The sequence below is a fragment of the Fukomys damarensis genome, unplaced genomic scaffold, assembly GCF_012274545.1.
Source record: "Fukomys damarensis isolate Sample0158 unplaced genomic scaffold, DMR_v1.0_HiC HiC_scaffold_30, whole genome shotgun sequence".
In the NCBI taxonomy this organism is placed as follows: Eukaryota; Metazoa; Chordata; class Mammalia; order Rodentia; family Bathyergidae; genus Fukomys; species Fukomys damarensis.
Genome location: NW_022900942.1, coordinates 60,143,025 through 60,154,953, shown reverse-complemented (window position 1 = coordinate 60,154,953; position 11,929 = coordinate 60,143,025). Strand labels below are relative to the sequence as shown.

The window sequence follows — 11,929 nt, the reverse complement described above, 5'->3', positions numbered from 1 at the left end:
CCGAGAGGCAGGATGGGAGGGGCGGGCAGAGCGAGGCAGAGGCGGAGCAAGGTGTGGGGGCGTGGTCTCAGTCACCGAGCTGGTGCGCGCTTGCGCACTAGACGTCTGCCTCGCGCCCCTGCGCAGCTGGATCCCTGTGGGTCCACTCTTGGAATGGGAATCTGGTATCTATCCCGCCCGCTATCTTTTTTAGAAAATGACCTCTATCGTTTTCAAAACTGGTGGGTCAGTACAACTGAGGATTTCATTGTTAATGTACCCATTATAAGAGCTGGAAGTTGAGTCCTTGCCGTGTGTATGCATCTGTACAAAGTATTTTTTCCGCGGTACTGAGGATTAAACCTATGGTCTCGTGCGTATTAGGCAAGAGCTCCATCGCTTGATTATTTACCCACTTTCATTTAATTTTTTTGAGACAGGCTTCAAGTTTCCAGACGGCCCTCAAAATTTCGATCCTCCTGCCTCAGCCTCTCAACTGCTGTGATTACAGTTGCCACCGCGACAAGCTTATAAAATGTTGAGGGAACTATAATGTGTTGAACATTAGGATTGTAAGTATGTAAAATGAATGATTGTAGAACCAGCTGATTTGAATCTCAGTTACTAGCCGGGTGACTGGCACATGTTTCTTTATAAATGGAGAAGAGCTACGATAGGACTGCAATAAGTTATATAAGGTTATGTAAAATACTTATTAGCACAGTGCATTGCACATAGTATGCAATAAATGATAACAAATGATGCAGACCTGAAAGGGATTTTGTAGAGTGATTGCATATAGGCTATAGGTAGCTTTACTGTCTGTTTTCCAATGTCTAAGTGCCTATTTCTATAAAATACACCTTTTAAAAATATATGGCATAGGAGCCAGGCGAGGCGGCGCGAGGCTGTAATCCCTGCACTCTGGAGGTTGAGGCAGGAGGATCGCTGAGAGTTGCTACATAGTGAGTTCCAGGTCAGTCTCAACTACATAGTGAGACCATCTAAAAAAAACCACCAAAAGAAAAAAAAATTGTTCATCTGTGAAAAGCGTTGATGTCCTTAGGGCTGACGGAGGACTGAAGATAGAAGTGTCCTGGGATCATCAGGGCTCAGAGCTGCTTCCCTGCCTCGTGTTTTCTTACTAGTAACTCTCATCACTTGTTTCTTTAATGTTTGTGTCCCCACTTAAACAGGACCACAGCTGCCTGTCAGGTTGAGTTGGGCTTCTTGAGGTACCAGGCGTGGTTTGATGCCATGAGAACTGCATGGGAAAGCAACGTCCATTAGGCTTGCTCCCCCTGTACCTGACAGGAGTCTTCTTGGTCAAGTTCCTTTTCAGCATCTCCCAAGTCCTTGTTCAACTGACTTCTCCCAGACTCTCTGGGGCTCCACTTGCTGAAATTTAAAATGCACGGAAGCAACCCAAAGAAAGCATAAAAGGTGGTAGGCAAAGCTGCCCTTCATCCACTGAAGAGGGTATCGTAGAAGATGGCAAGCTTGTCCATGTGCCATACCTGGCTGAACCCTGCCGTGTTTAATGGATGAACTTTACTTTAAATAATGTCATTGTAAGATCCTAATTTGCAAGTTTATGAATAAGTAAATCCTCTAAAATATAGCAAAATGTCCAAAAGGCTTTTATTGGCTGTGATTTATTGTTTAGAATAACCTCCTCTTCATCTGGCCAGGAAATCCTGTCCAATTTCAAAGCTTCCATTTATTGCTAATGAATTCAGATAAAATTAGAAAGCCAACTGTTACAATTACTCCTTCTGACCAAGTAGGATTACATTATTAGCTATTTTATTTAGCAAGTGTATTATGTGTGTGTGTGTGTGTGTGTGTATACACACACACACACACACACACACACACGTTTTTGTTTTTGAGACAGGGTCTCACTATGTAGTTGACTGATACAGAACTATGTAGCCCAGGCTAGTCTCGAACTTGCAGCGATCCTCCTGCCTCAGCCTCCCAAGTGCTGGGATTACAGGCGTGCGCCACCACACCTGGCTAGCAAGTATATACTGAGTCCAAGATGGTCAATACAGAAGCTGGGTGCAAAATGAAGCAAAGGTTAGACAGAATGAGTAGGAATATTAGGACACGTACACATCAACTAAATTGGAGCTCTTGGATGGAATCAACGGAAGCCAGTAAATTGACTTGTGCAATACAGGGCAGCTAGCAGAGTCAAGAGCAAAACCAGGAAACCAGGCACAGAAAATGGATAGGAACCAAGAGGGATGGGCAGCAAGGAACAAAGGCAAGGTCACTCCTACTCCCATCTCCAGGAGCAATTCCTAAACCCATGTCTACCTCACCCACTTAAAAAGAGTGTCTCCTCTGAGTGTGTAATTAGCCAGTGGGCCTTTACTCTAAAAGCCACTGATGAGGAATGGAATGTTTGTATTGCTTCATCCAAACACACAGAGGGATGGGGTGTGGACTGCCCAAAGCTGGAAAACAAATGTACTTTTAGCCAGATCTGGGGGCACACACCTGTAACCCCAGCACAGTACTGCAGAGGCTGAGGCAGGAGGACCATGGGTTTGAGGTCAGCATGGGCTACACAGCAAATTTCAGGCCAACTTAGATTACACAGTGAGACCCTATAACAACCAAAGGGCATATTAATTTCCCATGGCTGTGGTAAGCATAAGGATGAAAGTAGTGGCTTTAAATAACACAGATTTATTATTCAACAGTTCTGCTGGTCTGAGAATAGCCTTGGCCTTCAAGTTTAGATGAGAATCCATTTCTCACCTTCCCCAGATGCCTAAGGTCCCTGGCTCCTGGCTGCATCCCCACAACATCGCTGCTCCAACTTCAGCAGCAACTTCAGGCCAAATGCTACCTCTTTCCTCAGTTCCTGGTGATCACACTGGCCCAACCTGGATAACCCAGGATAATCGTCTCATCTTAAAATTCTTAATCACAGCAGCAAGTCCTTTTTGGAAGGCAACATATTCACAGGTTCGAAAGATTAAGATGTGTATATATTTATAGAAGCATTACTAGAGACTGCCACAAATAAAAATAAAAAAACTAGCACTAACCACACTTTCTTACAGCATCAATCATTGTAATGTCCCGTTTATTAAAATGTAAATTCTTGAAGGAAGTAAAGCCTTGAATAATTTCCGATCTCCTCCTGTGTTTTAGATATATAAACAACAGCACCTTGCACTAAAACAGTATTCAGTACACTGGGCATGGCGACACATGCCTGTACACAGCGTACACAGGAGGCTGTGGCAGGAGAATCACAAATTCAGGCTCAGCATGGGCAATGCTAAATTGTGAGACCCTGTTTTAAAATAGGAATGGGGATCATAGCTCAGTGTGAAGGCCCTAGATTAGCAGATGGTGCTAATTATGTGACGAGAATGTATGTTACTGTAACAAAGATAGACTGAACTGCTTCAGGAACATACAGTTTTATGAAGGAGTCAGAGGACAGCCAAGGACAAGACTGTTGGAGGATCACATTCTATCAATAAAGCTCTTCTGCTTGCTATTGAAGTGCTTCTCGAAGTTGAATGCAACATGAATCACCAGGGATTTGTTAAAATGCAGGTTCCGACTCCATAGATCTTGGGTGGAATCTAAGATACTGACAAGCTCTCAGACAATGCTGGAAAATCACCCTTTGGAGTAGCAGGGTGTTAAGGGGCTTGTCTTTTTCTCCACAGGTGAAGAGTTTGCAGGTGCCTTCAGGTTTCAACACACAGAAGAAAAAAAAAAATAAGGAAAAAAGAGAAGAAAAGAGAGTTAAGGACAGCAGTTTCCGTTGAAGCTTCCAGTCACAGTGAAAACACTTGTATGGCCACGCCTTGCTTCAAGGGTGCCTGGGAGAGGGAATCTACCAGGACACAGTGTATGAGCTCTAAGCCTATTACTACGGAAGGAGACAGTGGATTCTGGTGGAAAACCTAGTCCCTCCCACACAAATGGTTTCTTTTGCAAGTAATCTAGCAATCTTCAAAATACATGTTTTCCTAAAGCAAGTTACAAAATTCCTGGTGGTTTAGTTCCAACTGTAAAATAGAAATGATAATATTTATCTCAAGACCACCTCAGGATTGTGAAATTTAAATAGTGAGCTGAGTGCACATTATGTCTTGACTTTTCATTTGAACTACAGCCACTCTTGTTTTAAAGCCCAAACCAAATCTCAAATTTTAAAACTACACTAGAACCTAGTCATGGAATTTAAGAAACATACAATCAGGACTAATCTGCAGTACACTTTCTATTCATTTCAGACATTAGAAAACAACATAGCCAGCCATTGATAAAAGTATCCATCCATAAATTACTTTTATTTCTCATTAAATGAGCAGAGTCATTAGCATATTAATAACAGATATGTTTATTATTACATATCCATCAGTGCGGCTTTCAATACCACTTGAAACATGCATATCATCCTAGAGACAATCAGTTTTCCAGTGCTTATTTGATACACATTACTGCAAAGCCATTATAAATTACTGAGGAGGTATTTGGTTAAAAAAATAAACAATAAATCATACTGCCCATATAAATAAACTCTTGTTACCAAACAAAAGTTTAACAGTATTTATCTGGTAATTCCTATGTTAACTGGAAAACATCATGGATGTATTGACATACTTTTCTTTTTATATTGGTGCAACCTTGTATAATTTTTGCAGATAGTTTTATAAAGACATTCTTTATTGTAGCAGGTAGTTTGACGAAAAGATTGTACTCAATTTATGAAAGTCCAACAAACCTCTAAATATTTTAAATTAAACCAATTATCAATGAAAACACCCACTGACACACATAATTTTTTGAAACCCCCCCCTTTTTTTTTTTCAATTTCTATACTTACTCATGGCAGTAAAATAATTCTCTCAAATTAAGGCACTAAAAGGGCGATGTAACTCCCACTGAAAGTGTTCTAAGAATAATTTACATTTCAAACAGTGCATACATTTCTTATATGTTTGTTAACTTAATGTCTTTATCACTTAAAACCACAAAGAAATACATTATACAATTACAGAAATGATGTACCCCACAAAATGCTTTTAAACTTGGTCTTTTGTACAGTTAGTCCCTAACGTCTCTAGTAGTAAAATAACTCAATATGGCTTGGCAAAAATGCATAGATTAAACGTAATTTTTGTCTTCTCCCATTTCCCAATCTACAAATCTGCTGAGACACATACAGTATTTTGTAAAGCATAATAAATTTAATTTCTCCATCAAGTCCACCATGGGCAATCAATAGAAAGGCTTTTTAAATTCTACAGTGAGCACTGACGTTCAAGTGATTTCACTGCTTTCTTAAAATAGTTTTGTATAATCTTGCAAGAGCACAAAATTCACTTAAAAAATTCAGTTTGTCTCATTTTGAGATATTTTCTTTACTCCTTCCATGAGCTGATCTTGATAGTGATGCCATTCCATTTGAATGTGAAAGTTCCTTCCTCTCACTCATTCGAGGAAAACTGTGTTCTATCATGACCGACAGGCATTTTTTTCAGAAATTCAAAAGGCAGCACCTTTTTAGAAAAATATATCTAGCAAAGCTTTCCCCCAATTGTACTTGCATTACACAGTAATAATTAATCTACTCTACCTGTAGGCAAACCCGCAATTAAAAAAAAAAACTCTCAGTGTGCTTTTGTGCCAAAGCAAGGACAGAATAACAGCGATCTTAACCCTGAAGCCTGTGATATTTATGTCAAAGAAACAGCCTGTCTGCTCTGCATGGTAAAAGAAGCTTGGTTTCTCAGGTAGCGTCCCACACAATTCCACAAGGCAGTAGGTCACCTAGTTAACTGTTGGTGGAAAGAAAGAAAACAGTGTAATTTAAGAGATGAGCTCAGTTTTCCAATACAAGGAAACAAGTTGGAGGGAGGTAAGGGTATAACTTAGGGGCAGAGCACCTGCCTACCATGAGCAAAGCTTTGGTATTGTAATTCCCACAGCATGCACACACACAAAGTAAACATATATTTTCATATAATAATTATCATATAAAATGTAGAAAACAGAGAAAATATATTTAACATTATCTCCTTTTTGTTTCTATTCTTTAAATACATTTTCTCACTCAGTTATATTCCTATTTTAAATCATTTTAGATCCAGCATATGCCCTATACCCAGGTGGCTGATACAGCATTCTACAAAGTTAAGTTAACAGTGATAACGTGGATTTATGGTGGGGGAGGGAGGAATTATACAAGAAGAAAAAGGCTATGAGTCATTTCAAAGAATCAGACATGGTTACCAACAGCAGAGGGTAAAGAGAAGAGATGAATTAAAGACTAAGAGGCTTTAAGCCTGCTTCAAATATCTGCACAACATTAATAGTGTCGGGTCTCAGCTTCCTTCCGATTAGATTCTAACCAAGGGGTTACACTTCAGGAGAGTTGGTACGTGGGTCAGGCTTTATGAAAGTCCCAATCCTTAGCCTAGGTGATCGTATGAAAGCTGCTTAATTTCTTTGAGCTTTATTCATATGTAAAATGAAGACTTAATGAGCTATTTTAAAGTACTACACAATGTTTTCTTAGCACACAGTATATTTCTGAAGAAAAATCCATCAAAAATAAAAAAGAGGAACATACTTAGTAACTTTATATTTATTTATTTTTTGGTGGGTTTTTTTTGTTTGTTTTTTGAGATAGGGTCTCACTATGTAGTTGAGACTGACCTGGAACTATGTAGCCCAGGATGGTCTCGAACTCAAAGCAATCCTCCTGCCTCAGCCTCCTGAGTGCTGGGATTACAGGAGTGCACCACCATGCTGGGCTCCGTAACTTTATATTTAGATCAATAATATAAAATAATTTTTAATTAAAAAACCTGTGCTAATGTAAATAAAGATTAGAAAAGTTTTATATCAATCTATTTGAACTTTAAAAAGATGGAAACTACTAGTTGGTTAAAATATTAAGAGCTAAACATATGTCATGTATAACAACCCATGATAATAAAATCTGACATGAAACTAAATGTTACATTAATATTAATAACTGAAGTCAGTCATAATAATATATAAGTAACTACAAGTCATCTAAGAAGACTAGCTATAAATGATATTCAATATGGGGAAAACAAGATTTCTGATTTTAGTAAATGTTATCTAATCAGTTTTACACTGTTAATAAGGTTCACTTCAATCCTTACCTAGTTTTTCCAGATGTATTTTTAACCACTTTCCGGAAAGACTGATTTGCAGTTGATCTTGTAGAGAGAGTTCGAGGTGAAGCACGAACAAAACTAGATGGTGGATTTTTAGGGATCTTCTTTACCAAATGAGTTACCCATTTTTTTTGTTCATCCTGAGAACATGCTAACAGCAGCATATCTCTTGCTGATGTTACATCATAACTTACTACATTTTAAAAAGAGCACAGTTAAAAGCCACGTAATATTAAAAAAAAAAACATCAAATGCTTATTACTTCAAGTTCTAAAACCTTTAAGATTTACTATGGTTAATTATCTGTGAGCCATATCCCTTTCTCAATTTAATTAAAAATAAAACCAGTAATGTAAATCACAAATATAAAATAAAAATGAAGAAGTGAAACAAAGTTATTTACAGAACACAAGTTTCTTATCTTAAAATAGCCACAGTCTATTATTTTCCTTCCAGTTACCTCTAACTATAAGATATTTTGTCTCTGATACAGCATGCTGGTCCCAGCACAAAAGAAAAAAAAATAAGCAAGAGGGAAAAATTCAAAGGACGAATACACTAGAACTTCTCCACAGTCTCTAACTTAGAATAATTTCTTAGTGGCAAGGGTTTTTGAAAGGGGATAATCTGGTGCAGTGGTGCACACTGTAATTTCTGCACTTTGGGAGGGTGACAGGGTGGACTACAAGTTGAAGTATCTCTGAGCCCCATCTCAAAAGAAAAACAATAACAAAAGGGGCAGAGGACGTAGCTCAGTGGCAGAGCACCCGAAGGTGGTGGGGCTTCCTCCTCTTTAAGAGCTAAACCCATAGCTGTGAAAACCCTGTGTGTTGTTCCATCCAAGTCAAATTATCATTTCTTATAACCCACCTCACCTCTTCAGCCTGGCATAGGAACCGCTACAAATGAAGACATGATTTCATCAGGACTTAGAACTAAATTAGTAATAGGTTGTAAAAAATAATTACCATGTCTTACCTTTACACGGAGAAATTAAGTCCTCTTTCTTGTCTAAGTGATCTCTGTGGCACTTAACATGGCATCTTCGACACTCTAGGGCAGGGGGGGGCTTAAAAACATGCCACAGAGGTTTGGCACAGGCCTCACAGTTGGCAGGAAAGTGGTAGAGTGTAGGAATAAATTCATGGCCTTTGTGATTTTGGAAATTAGTTTTTTCAGCTTGCTGTACTGGTTCCATCTCTACATCTTTTCTACATTCACCTTCATTTGCATACAGTATCTACATTCAGTAATGGTAAAAAGATAAAAAGATTTTAATCTGTGAATTAAGTTTATAATGTACAAAAACACTGGCAGATTTTTACATTTGATTCATAAAAGCACTTGGTATTTAGGTAAAAAGGCTTTTGGAATTATAATTTCAATTTTTACCTGGAATATTTTAGGAATTTCTTCAGTTTCAGCTCTGTATACATCTCCTTGTGTTACAGGTCGAACATGAAACAATTTACTAAAATGATAATAAATACCATGTAAGCCACTATTAAAAACTTTAAAAAGACAGACACTTCGGTGAAGACATAAAAGCTATAAATAACCAAATAAAAAGAGGTTCAATATCTTAAGTCATTAGGGAAGTGTAAAAACCACAATGAGAGCTAAGTGTGGTGGCTCATGCCCATAATCCCAACACTCAGGGGGCTGAGGCCGGAGGATCGCTGTGAGTTGAGACCAGCTTGGGCTACATAGTGAGTTCAAGGTCAACCTGAACTATACAAGATCCTGTCTAAAAAACAAAAATACAAAATAAAACAACAAAAAGAACTCTACAATGAGTATCACTATACATTTATCAGAATTTGAAAAATAAAGATAGTAATAACATCAAATGCTGGTGAGGATGCAGAGAGGCTGGATCACTCATACAATACTGGTAGAAATGTAGAACTGTAGATCCACTCTGGAAAAGAATATGGTAAATTTCTCACAAAACTAAACATACACTTAACATATGACCCAAAAGTTACACTTTTTGGCTCTATTCTGGGACAGGAAAATATATATATATATTCATAATAAAGTAGCCTAAAACTGGAAACAACCTAAATGGTTAAACAAATTGTGGCTATCATCCACGTCATGGTGTAACAGTTGTCCCTTGGTATCTTTGGGCGACTGGTTCTGGGACCCACCGTAAATACCCAAATCCAAAGATGCTGAAATCCCTCCATAAAATGGTGTAGTAACTGCAAATAATTTACATATATTGTCCCATATCCTGTAGTTTAATCTATTTCTAGGTTATCTATAATACCTGATACAATGTAAATGCTATGTAAACAGGTGTTACATACACAGTACTGTTCAGAGAATAATGACAAACAAATTACTACTTGTTTACTACATGCACAAATTTCTCCTTAATATTTCTGATCTTTTTGGTTGAATTCTTGGTTATAAAACACACACATATGGAGGACAGTCAACTGTACTACTTAACAATGATAAAAACAAATCAATTACAACTTGGATTATCTCAAGGAAATTATGCAGAGTAAGAAAAACTGATCACAAAAAATTAGATGGAGGACAGGTTAATTTGCCAGGAATTAGAGGTGAAAGAAGGCAGCTGCTGTAGCTATAAAAGCATAGAATAGGAATCACTGTTAAGAAATCATTCTGGCTGTGGTGGTGGTCTATGTTAATATATTATCTGATATAAAAGATATAGACTGAAAAGAAAGTAAAATTATCAGTTTGTTGTTTTGTTTATGTTTTTTTTTGGTGCCAGAGATCGAACTCAGGACCTTGTACTTGCAAGGCTGGCAGCAGAACCACTGAGCTAAATTCCGGCCCTCAAAATTATCATTGTTTTGTTTTGTTTGTTTTTGTTTTGTGTACCAGGGATTGAACTCGGGACCTTGAGCTTGCAAGGCAGGCAGTGGAACCACTGAGCTAACTCCCCGGTCCAAAATTATCATTGTTTGGGAAGGATACGATTGTCTATCTATGTGAGAAAGTCCCACGGAATTGACCCCCCGTCAAGAAAAAAGAAAAGAGAGAAAAAGAGAAAATGGAATCACTTAAAACCAATATATATAGATACATAGAGATATATAGATATATATCTCAAGATTACAGAATTCAAAGTCGGTATTAAAATGTTTAATTCAAACTTAAATAAAAGGAAAAGAATGTTAGAACAAATTACATGGAAAAAATTTCCTAACCTCAACTAAGCTCTGTCCAAACACAAAAATTAATTTGGAATTAACCACAAAAAAACTTTACAAAATGCGGAACAGTTAAGGCTATACCTTCACAACTGTTGGGCAGGTAAAAGCTTCATGAACATATTACAAAAGCGACAAATCATTTAAAACTTTTATACATTTATCTTCATTTAAAAGGTACCACTAAGATACATAAGTCACAGACCAGGAAATATGTGCATGATATCTAAAAGAATTCTTACCTAAAATATATGCAGAACTCTTGCAAACAATCTCAGAAAGATTTAAAAGACCCCAATTTTGAAAAGGGCAAATGATTTGGAGATACTTTAGGAAAGAATAAAAGTGTCAATCATCTGGGCTTGGTGCTGCATGCTTTGTAGTCTCAGCTACTATGGTGGATGAGCCAGGAAGATCACTGGAACCAAGTAATCTGAGCCAGCCTGGGCAACATAGCCAGACCCTCTTAGGAAGAAAGAAGGGGGAAGAGGAAAGAGGCGAGGGTGGGGCATGGAAAGATTTCTGGCATCATAAGTCATGAGGAAAATACAAATTAAAATGAGTACTTCATATCCACTAGAAGAGCTTAACAAATGGACATGAAGCAACTTAAATGTATATACTGCTAGTGGCTATAAAATAGTATAATCATTTTTGAGAACTACTTGGCAGATTTTTTAAAAAGTTAAATACAGATCTACTCTTAAACCCAAGATGCTCCTAGGTATTTTACCCATGAGAAATGAAACTTTAAATCAATAAAAAATATATATACAGCAGTTTTATTTATAATTAATCTTGAAACAACAAAAGTGTCCATTGACAGAAGAATGAACAAATGTACAATATTCAATGGAATCCTACTCAGCAAAAGGAAAGAACAAGCTGGGTGTGGTAGGCTTGCCTGTCATCCCAGCACTCTGGGAGGCTGAGGCAGGACTATCACAAGTTTGAACCCAGCCTGGCAAACAAATCAACAACAATACAACAACAAAAAAACCAACCAACCCCCTTCCCTTAAAGGCAAAACAAAACAAAAGAAAAATCAAAGAATCACCAACCTCCCCCCACACAACAGATACATATAATGCCAAAGGTGAATCTCAAAAAACAAGTGGTTGAGTGAAAGAAGGCACAGTGTCTGTATAAATTAGGGTTGTACGAAGTTCTAGAATCAGCAAAACTTGTCTCACTGATAAAAACCAGATCAGGTAATGGCAATTTCTGTATCTTGTATTGAGTGGTGGTCACGTGAGTGTTTATGATTGCCAAATTTCACTGAATTCAACACCTGAGAGCTATGAATTTGATACAAAAATCACACCTTAATAGAAAAAGGGACAAATCCTCTTCCATTCACCTAAAAACTACTGTTTTTAACTTAGGTGAAAGATGTCTTTCATATTAATGTTATGTTATTCTACTTTAACTGGTCACTGATGACTAATGCTTAAGAAAAAAAGGGACATAAAATACCAGAATTTTCTAGGACCCACTCATTTCTCTCTCTCTCTCTCTCTCTTTTTTTTTTTTTTTTTTTTCTCCAGGAATCAAACTCTCTAC

At 37.6% G+C, this 11,929-nt stretch overlaps 1 protein-coding gene and 1 long non-coding RNA gene across 4 annotated transcripts in view; one reads left to right on the top strand and one right to left on the bottom strand.

The window, feature by feature from the left end:
* The first annotated feature begins 67 nt into the window (after positions 1 to 67).
* LOC104872451 lies at positions 68 to 2,833 on the top strand. The gene is made up of 3 exons (XR_004514759.1): positions 68 to 164; positions 420 to 551; positions 2,761 to 2,833. It is a non-coding gene; the product is annotated as an uncharacterized LOC104872451 (long non-coding RNA).
* Positions 2,834 to 3,409: 576 nt separating this feature from the next.
* Rock1 (Rho associated coiled-coil containing protein kinase 1) overlaps positions 3,410 to 11,929 on the bottom strand; it is a 124,102-nt gene continuing 115,582 nt past the window's right edge. For 2 of the 3 annotated variants that reach the window (XM_010638700.1, XM_010638701.1), the window contains exons 30-33: positions 8,565 to 8,643; positions 8,151 to 8,412; positions 7,158 to 7,365; positions 3,410 to 3,699 (exon numbers count right to left, since the gene is read on the bottom strand). In XM_010638700.1, coding sequence (XP_010637002.1) covers positions 3,654 to 3,699; positions 7,158 to 7,365; positions 8,151 to 8,412; positions 8,565 to 8,643 — 595 coding nt within the window. In that variant the 3' untranslated portion in view covers positions 3,410 to 3,653. Of the gene's footprint in view, positions 3,700 to 4,506; positions 5,802 to 7,157; positions 7,366 to 8,150; positions 8,413 to 8,564; positions 8,644 to 11,929 lie in introns of those variants that run through there. The other variant, XM_010638702.1, reaches the window with a different exon arrangement.